The sequence below is a fragment of the Glycine soja genome, chromosome 16 (genome assembly GCF_004193775.1).
Source record: "Glycine soja cultivar W05 chromosome 16, ASM419377v2, whole genome shotgun sequence".
Taxonomy (NCBI): domain Eukaryota; kingdom Viridiplantae; phylum Streptophyta; class Magnoliopsida; order Fabales; family Fabaceae; genus Glycine; species Glycine soja.
This window is the reverse complement of record NC_041017.1, coordinates 32717533-32731950: the sequence shown is the minus strand read 5'-3', so window position 1 is coordinate 32731950 and position 14418 is coordinate 32717533. Positions and strand designations below refer to the sequence as shown.

Here is a 14418-nt window from a genome sequence, read left to right as displayed (position 1 = left end):
ATAGTCCTCAAACGAAAATCCCTTGCTGTATTATTAAGCAAGTGATGTCAACAATTATGCATTGCAATGTGTCTATTGAAACCACCCAAAAGGATTAAAAACCATACCGTTACAAGTCAGGAATTAATATCATCTATATATAGAGTCACACTTCTATGGAAGGTGGTCAAAAAAATTATCTAACGAAGATTAATCATCGATAAAATTAATAAATATTTGATAAAAAAAATTAGAGTACAACTTTAAAATGTTAATCCCCTATCCAATACAGCTTTTTTCCCTTAATCTTTGGAAAAACCAGAGTTTTTTTCATAACAACAACCCCTTTACACCTTCTAAGTTCTAACGGTTGGTGCTCATGGAAGAGTCACCATAACCATTTATTCTAACATTTTTGTGCAAAACAAGAGTTAAGTAGGCTCTCCACATTTTTCACACTATTATACAAAAAAGGCAGCTAGGGACTATACATATTGTGTAGAAGATACTGTAAATGTAATGGTGTAGAAGTTACTTCTACAGGGTTTAACCTCGCTCAGATAAGCAAATAGCAAAGCGAAGGGTTTGTTCAGAAAGGGCTTAGTGTGCCTATACGTCAGAAAATGATTTAGGAATTTAAAGGGGCTCTTCAGTCACAGAAATTTCCGTCTCTAAATACATATATTTCTTTTTGTTTTTAAGCCATATTCGGGTACTAAATGCAATGCAGCTCTCCCAACGAGATTCAAACCTTGGTTTATCAAATTGTAAACGATTAACCCCTTCTTGCTGAATCCACCTTTGTTGGTCTAAATACATATATTGAAAGGAAATTAAATGGACTAATCAGAGACGGAATTAGAAGCTGTTTCTAACTAATTTTTTCCGTCTCTAAATTTATTTTTGTACGTCTTGATTATTTTTTTCTCCAGTATGTTGGACAATATTTTGCGATAAACACTTCTCAATTTTTGTACATGGAGCTCCATATCTGAATCCCCTTTTACAATTTTTATCAACCAAGTGAATTTGGAGATAGACTGTAACACCCAAGAAAAAAGTCTTTTAGAGTAATAATCCTCATCATCGTATTTCCGTTGGACCCAATTCTCCTCAGTCCTCATCATGCTGCTTCTGCTTTTTTTTTTTATCATTTTCTTTACTTAATTTTTTTATGACAGATTTTTCAGAAATAAAATCAAATTTTGAAATATTGATTTAAGTTATATGTATTTAATATTTATCTAAATTTCGAGATGGACTTTTGTGTAAAAAACATCCAGGTAAAAAAACTGCTCCATCATATCGTAAATAAGGAGAATAATGTTTTTAAATTAAATAAAATCACTTTTGATGAAAAATTACGTATAATCTTAAATAAAAAATTATCCATCACTCTTTGAGAGAGAGAAAAATATCCTTCTAGTTTATAAAATAATATCAAACACCTATTCAAATTCTTCACCAACCAAACCCAAACATTTCTGACAAGAATAATAATTTATCAAAGACTTTTTATATTCTTTTCATTATATTATTAGAAGTATTTATTTGTTTTGTCAATTAAATATTTTTTATCAGAAAACTTGATCAACTATTTTCACAAGAGTCTTCTTTTCAAACATGTTTATGCCTTCAACAAAACAGAATCTAAGACTTTATTTAAGGATAATAAATTTAATTTATGTTACTTAACAAATTTATATTGTAGATTTCAATAACACTTATTATTATTTTTTATATATCTTTTCCTATACAACTATAACTCCTGCTATACACAAATATCTCTTTTTCTGCTTTTCATTTCCCTCCTTAAGTGTTGAATAGAGTTTGAGTTTGATTTTCCAATTTTTCCTTCTGAAAATTTAAAAGTCTGCCTCCCCACTAACATTCTACCATGCTTTCACCACCCAAAATTTTTTCATACATCCATTTTACTTTTTGTTTTTCTATTCCTTAATTTCCCAAGGGAGAGAGACAGTAAACTGGACCATCAGAGAGATATATAACATAAAAAGCTGCAAAGCTTCCATAACCATTTCTCTTCCAAATTTTCCTTCTGAGAAAAAAGCATATTAATGATAATGTCCTTTCCCATTTTCTTCTTCACTCTTCTACCTTTACTATTCCACTATTCTCATTGCACCACCATTCTAGTTGATGGGTCTTCAGAGTGGAAGAACCCCACAGTTCACATTGGAGATTCCATCAGTGAGTACTACATTACTACTAATAGTAGCCCAGAAATGAAAAAAAAAAAAAAAAAGCAATTGGAATCTTTGTAATAAGTATTCTTTAACACTAGCAACTAACATTACTCTCTGCTTTGCCTCTGTTTCAGTTTTCAATCACAAGCAACACCACAACATCTACATTTTCAAGAACCAGAAAGCCTTTGACCTCTGCAATTTCACACAAGCAACTCTTCTCACCAACCCCAACACTGCTTCCTACATGGTAAGGCCCTTCAAAACTTTTCATCTGGGTGCTTTGTAAGTTCTTCCAAAACCATTGATTTTGAAAAAAAAAAATTAAAAATATGAAATTGTTATATCCACCTGTCATAATTCTATGAATAAAACTCGTATGTAGTTCCTTAAATATTTTGTATACTATTCTCTTATCAGAATTGAAGTTTCATTTGGATAACCTATATGTTGATCTTTGATATAAAGTTTTAAACTTTTATCATGAGAGCTATCAAGATTAAAAAATAGAAACCACCAAAATAAAAATAACTACAAATAAATTGGCTTAATCGTATTAATCTTATCTTGTAATACTTTATAAAGAAAATAATAAACAAAAAAAATCAATATATCTAACATCTTAAAATATAAGATAAATTAAATAAGAAAATTCTTGAAAAATTAAACATTTTGTGTCATTGTTTTCTTATACCAATTATATGTTAATGTTGTCAGTGGCATCCATCACGGCCTGGTTTCTTCTACTTTAGCTTCAATGATGGGTCTCTCAAAGCATGTCAAGCTTCTCAGAAGCTAGCAATTAAGGTCATCACTTCAGTAGCAGCGGCAGCCACACCACATGCTTCAGCAATGCCTCCAGCTCCATTTTCTGGTGAAGTGTCACCATCTCCTTTATATCCATGGCATTACAATAATCCTCTGCATGCAGCTTCACCTGGTCCTTCACCTTCAGCAAGTGTGACAGCTCCAATGGTGCCATATAAAAGTAGCAGCATGCCCTTTATTAGCAGTAACCCTGCAGTTCCTCTTCCCACTGATGAAGTTGACTCTGCTTCTTCTATACACCCTCTTCCCACCTCTAGTGGTCATGAACTACAGGTCTTTCTCTCTCTCTCTCTCATTTTTTTAATACATTCTTTTCTTATTCTCTCCTCCATTTATTTAATAAAATTCATGTTTCCATCTAAATAATAAATGAATAGAAGAAAATATAGGACTCCAATCTGTTAGTAGAATTAACATGAGTTCTATCAAAAAAGTTTTAATCAATAATTTGCAACTATAATTATGATAGCAACCTGAAGGTTTTTGGAGTATTTAAGAACATAATTGAGGTAGCATCAATCATATTTATTCATAATTTTTCATAAAGATCATGATAAAATGTCAAGTACGACCATAATTTAAAATGATTTTTGAATGAAAAAATAAATAATAGTAAAACAAATATGATTATCAGTATTTATCATCTCACTCTATTTATATATATTTGTCAGTGTACAGTTCTCTAACTTGATTATAGAAACTGGACAATATTATAGAATATTTGTTGGTTTTCTGTTTATGTTAGTATACTTGCACATTAATGTTCTTTGTGCATGATAAATGTGTTAATTATTATCAAAACTATAAGTATTATAGTTACAATGGCATTCACTTTTGATCCCCATTGACCATTGTCTATCTGTCTTCATATTTTGGTGGATTACTGATTGGGGTGTCATATTCTATTGTGGGTGGCTGCAGGTGATGATTGGATCTTTTGGACTTCTGATAGTTGTGCACACCATTACTTTACTGCTGCTATAAGATGTGCGAGATAGGGAGTGAATAGGGTGTGGGACCAGAGATTCTGATTAAGTCTAAAGTAGCTTTTAAGACATTATTATACCTTGTATTAAGAAACTTTAAGACATGATTATACCTTGATGCTCTTACATTTTCTTTCAGATTGTTGCTGCCACTTTTTGTTCTTTGGATTTGGAGCATAATTGATTACCACATTTGTTTTAATACCTCAATTTCCTCACTCACCATATGTCACTTTCTGTGTTCATGGTACATTTTGGGGTCCCCAACACCTATTAATTCATCATGTGTCCATCCAGCTTAGCCTAGTTGACCAATGCATGCTGCAACAAAGCCACATGGTGGTGGGGGAGCTATGAGCTAGAGGTTGCAGAGTTTCTACTGCACCACTAGGTCTCTGACAGAAATTAATTGTTGCTCCAATCTATATAGTTTACTAAGAGTGTTTTATATATCTAAGACTATTATTAGTGAGAATATTTAGTAATTTCTATTAGAGCTAGTTGTGTATCCTCTCCCGTCTTGAAAATCTCCAATAGGAGAGATATACACACATAGAGCAATTGAGTGTTTTAACTTCTTTGTGTATCTCTTATTTAAAATTTTCACACAAGAATGAATACACACTCGGCAGTTATAATTTACTAATGAATGATATAATTTCAACTTTTAATAGTAAAATATATTTTTTTATTTAATATTATTTTTATTAACGTCACCTAAATAAGTTAGTTAACAAATTTTCTTGGCTTAAATAATTTTTTACATTTTAATTTTGATCCTTAATTTTTTTTTATTTTGACCCCTATTAATTTTTTAAGAAAATGTCTCTATCTTTAGTATTCCATTAAGTAGTGTGGCTAACAATAATAATGTCACAATGATGTCATGAAATATCAAATCATTAAATAACGATATCATCGTTAATAAATACTAAAGTGTTATACCATTATAAATTAAAATAAAACAAAATGACATAATTGCAAGAATTAAAAAAATCAAGGACATTTTAAGAACTAAACAAAAAAAAATTACAAAAATTAAACAAAGTGACATATTTACAATAAAAAAAATTATTTAAGCATTAAATTAACAATTAAAGAGATATTATTTGTCACAATTGAAGAGGTAAAAAAGGATAAGTTATGGGAGTTAGTCATTTTTCAATCGACTGATTAGGACCCCAAATTTACTCATTGCCTGAATTTGGTAAATGTTGGAACATGTGACAAGTGAGTCTCTTTCTGAGACAGATGGCATATCTAACTACGTAATTTGCATTGAAGATCCGAGGTGAAGAATTGTAATTATTCAGGTGGATTATCAACTAGTTAGTGTTAGTTAGTATATGCTTACCTAAAAGCTATGTGATAATTGTCATAACCTTTTTCTGTTATAGTAAACAAATATATTTAGTGCAAAAACAAAACGAATACCCATCATTTTCAGGATGTGTTATTTTTTATTTTTTTATCATTATTATCATCAATTGTTATTTCTTAATATGAGAGACATATTATCCAAGCAGAAAGACATAAAAATATTTTATGGTAAGAAGACCATTGTTTATGTAGAGTTTATTAATTTTTTTTCTTTTCTTTTAATAGCATGACAGAATCCAAATATTTCTCTCCACTTTTTTTATTTATATTCTTTGAGCTTGGGCATTGAATTAATCATTCTTAGCTTGTGTGAATTTCCAATTAAAAGACTTTTCCAACCACGACAATTGACAATAATCAATGCATTCTATAAATAGTTTAACTCCACACACAAACCACATCAAGTCATCAACATAAAAGCAGTTAATATAGTTACCACCATATTTTCTCTCCACTTTAATTAAAGATCACTTTTGCATTCAATCATGGTTGAAGAAAAGCACCACCCCCACCTCTTTCACCATCACAAGGATGAAAAACAGCCTGCAGTTGACACTGCATTCTACTCTGAGACTACGTACATTTGATGCTGCAGGATACGAGGTTGACCACAAAAAAGAAGAAAAGCACCACAAGCATCTCACCTTGGATAAGTAACTTAGATAATTCATAATAAAAGTTGTTTTTTATAGTGTTAAAATTGCATTTTTAGGAAGTTTTAAATAATTGTTAATTTGGGGTCGGAGTTTTCTTTTCATTTTGATTCGATTAAAGACTTGTTCCTCTTATAATTTTTTGACATACATAATCCAAAAAGCTGCTATTAATTCATTGAGACTAATTGATATAAATAATTAATGAGAAAAAAGTTCAATTTTGCTTATCATTTTATATTTATAACCTTTTTTCTTCTTTTTTTCTTTTTTACTCACAACATTGATATAGAATATTCATCAGTTTTTGTAGAAAAAAAAAATCAGTCTGATCATCTTTCGTGAATTTCTCCTCCTAATTATATTTTTTATGTCTAATATCACTCAAACCAAACTCTTGTTACTGATTTTCTAATCTTATTATATATAGTTGGTTAAACATTTCTTTAGACTCTTAAATTATTACCCGACATAAGTGACTTTTTTTTATAAAAAATTCCCTATATCCCTTCATACTTATTGTAAAGCTATTTTTGTTTTTTGGAGAATCTATTTTTTATTGTAAAGCTATTTTGTATTGCTTCCATTAATTTCCACATTTTTACGCTCTAGTCCATCCATATCAAGTTTGTTTAATTGTTTGAGTATATTATGATGACACTTCTTGGGCTTTCGTCAAATTTCTTAGGATACTTTCATTTTTATTTATATACTAATCGTTTAAAAATATTGTAACATCTCTTAATTATTTGAAAAATATTAATCATAAATCCCTACAAGCTTATTATACCCGTTAAAAAACCAGAGATTATGTGCAATTTCAAGAAACTTCATGAACAAGGGATTTTTTTTCATTTAAGTTTGGTGAATTGTTATCATTTTTTAAAGTAACAAATATTAAATAACATGGCAAATTTTGTTTAATCATCTATGCCTACAGCATGAGAGGCACAAGGCCCATAAAGATCCTGAGCATCATGAGAAGAAAGAACATGAGGAGACTCATGAAAAGAAGCATCATTATTTCTTAGGTTGAATGAAGTAATTGAAAATTCATTCATCTCATATTGTCCACCTCAATTATTGTAACGATTAGTGTTTTATTCATTAGCAAATAAAAAGGCCTGGATATAAGGATAATCTTAACCCGGCCCAAATTCAAATACAAAGTTCAAAAGAGAGATTTACAAACATTTGAGACTCCTTATCCTACAGTCCTAATCATAAAAAGAGAAATAAAAGTCCTTCATTGTGCAGATGCTGCTTTTATTTGCTTCCCTAGGGATTTCTAGGGTGGTATAATAAAGTCATTCATAAAAAAAACACCAATTGGAACTAATAGACCACCAATTTTGTAGGTGCTGCTTTTATTTGCTTCCCTAGGGATTTCTAGGCTGCAATTTTGTTTTTTTTTTATCATTATGAAATATCCACCAATTTTGTTGAAAATTAATTTTCACCAAAAAAACTAATAGACCTCCTTTATACAAAGGCTTAAAGCATCCACATCGTTAACTTGTGAAACAATTGGAACCTTGGAAGCAATATGCTTGAGAAGCAAGCAACTTAGGGATTTATTCAGCAAGCATGGGTTGCTTGATGAAGCAAAGTTGTTTCAACTAATTAAAAAAAAAAACAAATCAATATTATTTTTTAAGAAATAGTCGTTGGTTGGATGAGAAAGAAAGAATAGTCGTTGAAATTTAACCGTTAAAATTCTTAGCAATTATATTTTTTTTACCATTGTATATAAATAGGGGTACATTGCAATTTTTTGAGTGATATGTAGAAGCGGGTGATGCAACTTTGGATAGTTGCTCCATTATAAATGTTCTTGTAAGTTTTAATACTTTTGCAACACGAGATATATGGAAGAATCATGATTAACCTATACTAATAATAGAAGAAATACTCTTATTTGGTGTATATATTTCATTAGACTATTTTATTCTTTGATAATTTTTAAATTTTTCTTACTTCTCTCTTAATAAGATAATTACGCACTGCTCTTATGTTATTAATTTTTTTAAACTTCTATTTTTTTGTTTTATTTTTAGTTAAAATAAATAAAAGAGACATAGAATATCTAACTCCACCGGTGAATGATAAACATAAGTATCGTCACCACGCTTGTTCTTCAATTTCTCATCTAAGTAGTAATAAATATTAATCCAAATTCAGTTTTCAGTCATGCAGTTTATATAATGTGGCAATATTTTTTCTCTCACATTTTCAGTTAATAAAAAAGATTGCTACGTTAGTTTAATAGATCATTACAATCTTTTGCCAACATGCAAACAACAAAGTGGCTGTAGTTTAGTGGTAAGAATTCCACGTTGTGGCCGTGGAGACCTGGGCTCGAATCCCAGCAGCCACATTTTATTGTGTTTTGATTAGCTTTTGGGCTTTGGCCCTTTTTTCTTTCCAAAATCTTTTGGCATTCTTAATTTTTTTTTTATATCATCTTTTGGCATTCTTTCTTCATTGGAATCCTTTAATGTTTTTTTTACAGGAAAAAACTTAACTCATATCATTGATAATGCAATTGTAAATACAAAAAGGAATATGCTTAAAAATTCTAAGATTTGCATGACCACACCACCCTAGTTACAAAATGAACAACAAAATTTATTTGTTTTTTGATAAACTTTACAATATAGTTTGAATTGTGGGAGAGTTTATAATTACACTCTCGAATCATGGAGCCAAAGCTTGAAAAATTCTGATTCCCAGACTGAATCATATCTATAATAATTTTGCCATCAATCTCAATTAACCACCTTAGCAACTCCTTGATGAGTAAGCCAAATTGATTGCCTTCAATAGTCCTAACGCTTCAGCTTCCAAACACAGATAAGCAGGGGTCTTCCCAAGCTAATTAACATGGCTCTCAGAAAACATCCAGCAACATTTCTACAACACATACCCTGAAGTTCTTCATAGCTCGTTTAGCAAATCAAATCTTGTATGTTTTAGGAAACAAACTTGGTTAAGTTCCTTCATGAATAAATGTACATGTCAATTTATTTTTAACTTAAATATATTTTTCATATCTCTAATATATCCATTTTTGTAGTTTATAACCTTTTTTTTTTTTACTACATGACATCTTCAAAATTTTGCTTTTGATATTTGTAGTTCATCTTAATCCATTAAATAATTACATGATGAGGTTCTGTTAGCTTGGATCCCATGAAAAAAATTACCATAATTATAATATATTAAATAAATTGAATGTCATATAATATACAAATTTTAGAATCAATTTAATCTTGAATTATTTTTTGTTATTAGTTTTTTAATCTCATACATCATTAAAATTATAATTATTTTTAAATAGAAAAAATGTCTCACTATCATGATCAATTAATGAAATAAGAATCATTAAAATGAATTGATTAAATTAAATAATTCTATTTAATGATTTTGGAGGAAATACACATAAAATTATCATGTGAGATCATTCCATAGAATCAATTTATATATATATATATATTAATTAGATTATAATTAAATAATTTTTCGTTATGCTATCATTAATATTTAAATTTAAATATGATACTGTACAAAAATGGATAAATTTGCTTTTAATAGATTTTCAAAGCAATTAATTAGTTTAATTACAGCAGTAATTCAGACTTTCAATTTTTCCATGAACCTCATATTATTATTATTTTTTACTCTTTACTATACAAAACTTATTAAAAATAAAAATAGAATAAAAAGAATTCATATTTTTAATTTTAAGTAAAAAATATTAGATTTTAGATGCAAAATTGATTATTAAATACATGAAACTATTCTGAAAAATAATTTATAAAATTAAAAAAGTGAGAAAGAAATTAAATGTAGCCTAACATTGCAGACAATTCTCATCTCTTTCCAAATTCATAAGTTAAATTGTAAATTTTATAGCAAAATAAAAGGACATATGATATAAATTTTTTTTATAAAAAAAAGTACCTTGGCTTGTAATTAGGCTTGCGGCAAAAGGGAGCCAAGCCCAGGAGTTAAAAATTTAGAGCGCTGTTCGGTAATTTTAACTTGGCGCCGTATCTTCGTGCGCTTTATTGATGACGCACGAGAAACTCGCGCGGCACACGAGAAGTACGAAACTACAACACGACCCCTACCGACAATGCAAACTACATAGGACGAGATAATGCAAAACACGCAGTTTCAACCACGCTATATAAAACGAATGTCGCGCTTTTGCTGTCCCCAAAACGACATCGAACAGGGACTGCTCCTCGCGTGTCAACAATTTCACACGTGTCTCTTTCACCACCACCATTTGAAATCTTTTCATTTTGTTTTTATAATAAGGAATTAGTGTTTTAGTATTCATTGCATTTTTCGTGATTAAGTTTTATGTGAGATCTTAAATTATTTTTCGTGAGATTTTTTAATTTTATTTATTTATTTATAATCTTAAATCACTCAAATTAATAATTTATTGGTAATGTTGTAATATTTGTTGCTATGAGAAAAATCTAAAACTTGGTGTAAAATTAAAAAAGTAGTTAAATAATTTCAAATAAGTTTTATTTAATTAATATTAATATATTGAAAAGAAAATTTATAAATATATTTTGTTCGTGCACTAGTCATATTTATGAGATATTTCGCTTTCGACCGACGAAAATACTGGTCTCTCTCCCCAAGATGTAACCCACTAATGTGGGCCATGCTTATATAAACTTTCTGCTTTCCTTCATAATTGAAGATGGGGCCCACAAGCATACGTGTCTAGTCTTTTCAGTTTACTTCGTAAGAGAGGGGGACCCATGGGCTTACGTGTCTGTCTTTAGCACACGTGGAAAAGTGACTCATTGTTGTTGTTGACGAATCATTAATCATTTATATTTTATTATCTGGGAAGTACTCACTAGTCACTAGTCACTAGTACCTACTATTTTTCACTGCCAATAATCATACGGTAATTAATATATTGGCCATGACGTATTCACTGTTTAAGCATAGATAGGTTAACGTGGGTCCTCAAGATAAAATATAGTGGGGACCACATAGGCTGCCTAGGGTAATGTGGGTCCTGAATTTTATGTTGCTGTTTCACAACAATAATGATTTGCTAAAAAATACATTAAAATATTGAGTACTTTGTAAATTTTTAAGGAGCACATTGCATGTCATTTTTATTCTAATTTCTTAATAAATATCATATTGGAGAACATAAATCCTTGAATAGATTTTATAAAGTTTAAATACAATTAAATTTTTGGAATTGAGTTAGAGTTTAACTCAAAATTCTAATATAATGCAATTTATTTATTTTATTTGATATGAGAAGATGATTTTGATATTAGTTCTAATGAATCATATTAGAGTTTATTTTAATAATTAGTACATTAAGTCGTTAAAATATTTTTAAAGTGGTTCAATTTTATAAACTTCATTTTTTATAAGTATAAGAAGTGTATCTTCAACATATAACAAAACAATGTATATAAACAAGTGAACAACTCTCACGTTTATAGCTAATTTTTGAAATTAAATTAGATTTAAATTCATAAAAAAACTGATAAAAATTTGATTAAAAAAAGAGATAAAAAATATTAGAATGTGGATCCTTTTTCCTGTGCATATTTTCCCCACTCTCTCCATCTCTTGTGTCTCTCTTTAATTTTTCCATGATTTTTGCCTCTCTTTTTTTTTTTGCTTTCGTATTCTTATTTCATTTTATTGTGTTGGACAAGTTGGACTGCAAACAGAATCCAATTTGATATTATTCATTGAGCTTATAGATTGGGTACTCGTGTCATAAGAAACTTTCTTAGGTATAGTCAGATTAAGTTCATTCATCATTCGAGGTTTGTCAGCCAAATTTAGAAGGAAAGCTCTTGGTTCTTTCCCTGTGGAAAGAAAGATTGATTACTTTGGAATAACCTGTAGGAATGATTAATATTCATCTTTGTGCTTGAGACGGGGTAATCAATTATGTGCTTTGACCTTTTAGGTAGGAACATAGAGCATCCAATGCATCGAAGCAACTATGTGGATTGGTTTGAATAAGTTTATTTAGAAATATTTCTAGAATGATAAAATAAAATGAGTTTTTATATAAGTTTAAATGACATCTTTATTGAGTAACTATTAACTAATTTATAGATGTCTTTTCATTTTTTAGAAAATTTATATGAAAGATTTTTTACAAATTAATTAATGATTATCTAATAAAAAGTTTATTTTAGTTTATGAAAAAAATTATCTCATTTTTTTCCTACTAGATGTACTTATAGAATAACTTACCCAAAAAGAACTTTTATATATATACATATAAATCTAAACAATACAATATTACACATTTTATTGGTTAATGACAAAAGGATACTAGGTATTTATAGTCGGAAAAATCATCATTTACTCCTAGAGAATGTTTACACAATTACACTCATAAAAAATAAGGAAATATTATAAATATATAGTGTGATAAAAATGGAGAAAAATAAAATAAAGTATGAGAAGCTAGAGTATAAAAGATTAATGTAAAAAAAATAAAAACTTTATTATCATGAGTGCTTATTTTTTACTCTTAAATTTTATTATGCTACTTTTACAGTTATCCTTTTATAATAATAAAAAAAGTAGAAGAATAAAGAACATTGAATTTCTTTCTCATCATTTTCATTATACATACATGAAAAGAACAAACTTTGAGTGTGAAAATGATTATATTAATATTTTTTATACTCGGTGTAACATGACAATTGATAAAGAAGTTCCATACGACATCATTGTTCGTTCCTATTTTTTAAGTGGTCAATCATAGGATAATCTTTAATGTGGACTTAAAACAATCCATTAGGTTAATAGTTACATCTCTTTTTTAAAGATTATCTAGATTTATCTATCATTTGACTAGGTATATTACAAAGGATTACAACTAACTCACCAAGGAAATGCACCTAATAATGGCTATTGGAATAGTTACCTATCAGTGGAAGCTTGACTCAGCATCATAATTAATACTCAAAACTTCCTTGCATAAAGCTCAAGTTAAACTAGTCATGAGTTGCATTGAAGGCACCTATGTGATCTAATATTTTTCATATTTTACAATTATTAATCCACTCTGAGTCTTTTGCTTCTTTAATTATCAATTCATTATATGTTAACTTTTCAAATAATGGTACACATGCATGTAGCATTGTAGCATGTGATAAAAACAAAAACTTTTTGCTACAAATAAATGGTTTCTTTTTGTTTGTGACAGGCGAGTGAATTAAAGAAGGGATCATTGACTAGTTGACTGAGGCCATTGGGCTTAGTGGTTTTGCAGGATGGACACTTGGAAGTTCAAACTCATACATCAATTGCTGTTTTGCAAATTACTATGCATGCAAGACATTACTCTTTAATTGTCCCATTAAAAATATTTATCAATCTCATGAATTTAGAATATTAAGAAAATATTATTTTTTTAATAATATCTTTATTTATTGATATTTCAATATGCAATACATTAATTAGTTTTTTTTTTTACTGTCTACTCACAATAAATAAAGATATTTTTAGTTTGATAAGATTGTTTTATTAAGGAAATTGATATAATCAGTATTTTTCTAAGACGTATGTTTCATCACCTTAAATGAGCAATGAAATGAGACCAAAAAAAATGTACAATACGAGTATCCAACAAAATGTCCTCCAAATTTGTAGGGTCTAGGGAAAAAAACAATTAAGAGGAAAAGGAGTGACCAGTCTAGTACGTTGTTAATTCTTACCTTTCATATCTCTGAAAGTGACAATACTATCCTAACTTCGATGATCTTAATAACCGTGGCCCAATAAAGCTTATTCTCCAAATACCACGTTAAGAGAGTGGCAAATCATATATATTAGAGAGGATAACCTATCTCAATATTGAAGATCAAATGGTCCCCTTCACTTAGTTATTTCAATTTTCAACCGAAGTCGTTGATTTTGGTCTATAATAATTACTTAAAGAGACTATTTAGTGTGTGATCAAAATGAAATAAAATAAAATAATCTTTTTGTTGTATTTTGTTGGTTCCTATTAATGGAATCGAAATATATCATTTTTCTAATCCAGTTCCCACTTTTATTTTGTTTTAGTTCTAACATATGTGCCAAAAACTCGTCAATTAAGTTGTTTACATTGTGTAAATCCTTTAAAAAATAAATTATACTTTACATTTTTATAACTAATCTTTTTGTGTCATTATATATATTATGGTAAATTAAAAAAAAAATAGGTTAAATGAAAAATAAAGTTATCATTAAAACTGTGGTAAATTAATAAATTAAACCTAAAATATAACTAATCGGTTTGTTACTTTATGTTACAAAACTATAAAATATTTATGGAATTTGTCATTAACTAATTGGTTTGTAAATTATACT

General features: G+C 28.8%; 1 protein-coding gene and 1 non-coding gene across 2 annotated transcripts; both read left to right on the top strand.

Moving 5' to 3' along the window:
- Positions 1–1862: 1862 nt before the first annotated feature.
- Positions 1863–4494, top strand: LOC114390287. Its single transcript, XM_028350992.1, has 4 exons — positions 1863–2190; positions 2321–2436; positions 2904–3287; positions 3936–4494. The coding sequence occupies exons 1-4, from the start codon at positions 2058–2060 to the stop codon at positions 3996–3998; spliced, it is 696 nt and encodes a 231-aa protein (XP_028206793.1). The 5' UTR covers positions 1863–2057; the 3' UTR covers positions 3999–4494.
- Positions 4495–8338: 3844 nt separating this feature from the next.
- TRNAH-GUG lies at positions 8339–8410 on the top strand. The gene has a single exon. It is a non-coding gene; the product is annotated as a tRNA-His (tRNA).
- Positions 8411–14418: the final 6008 nt, after the last annotated feature.

Bases quoted from the DNA above. Each gene is read 5' to 3' on its own strand.
- LOC114390287 (XM_028350992.1), top strand. From the start codon at position 2,058: ATGATAATGTCCTTTCCCATTTTCTTCTTCACTCTTCTACCTTTACTA. The intron at 2,191-2,320 runs GTGAGTACTACA...CCTCTGTTTCAG, and splicing joins TCACATTGGAGATTCCATCA to TTTTCAATCACAAGCAACAC. The intron at 2,437-2,903 runs GTAAGGCCCTTC...TAATGTTGTCAG, and splicing joins CCAACACTGCTTCCTACATG to TGGCATCCATCACGGCCTGG.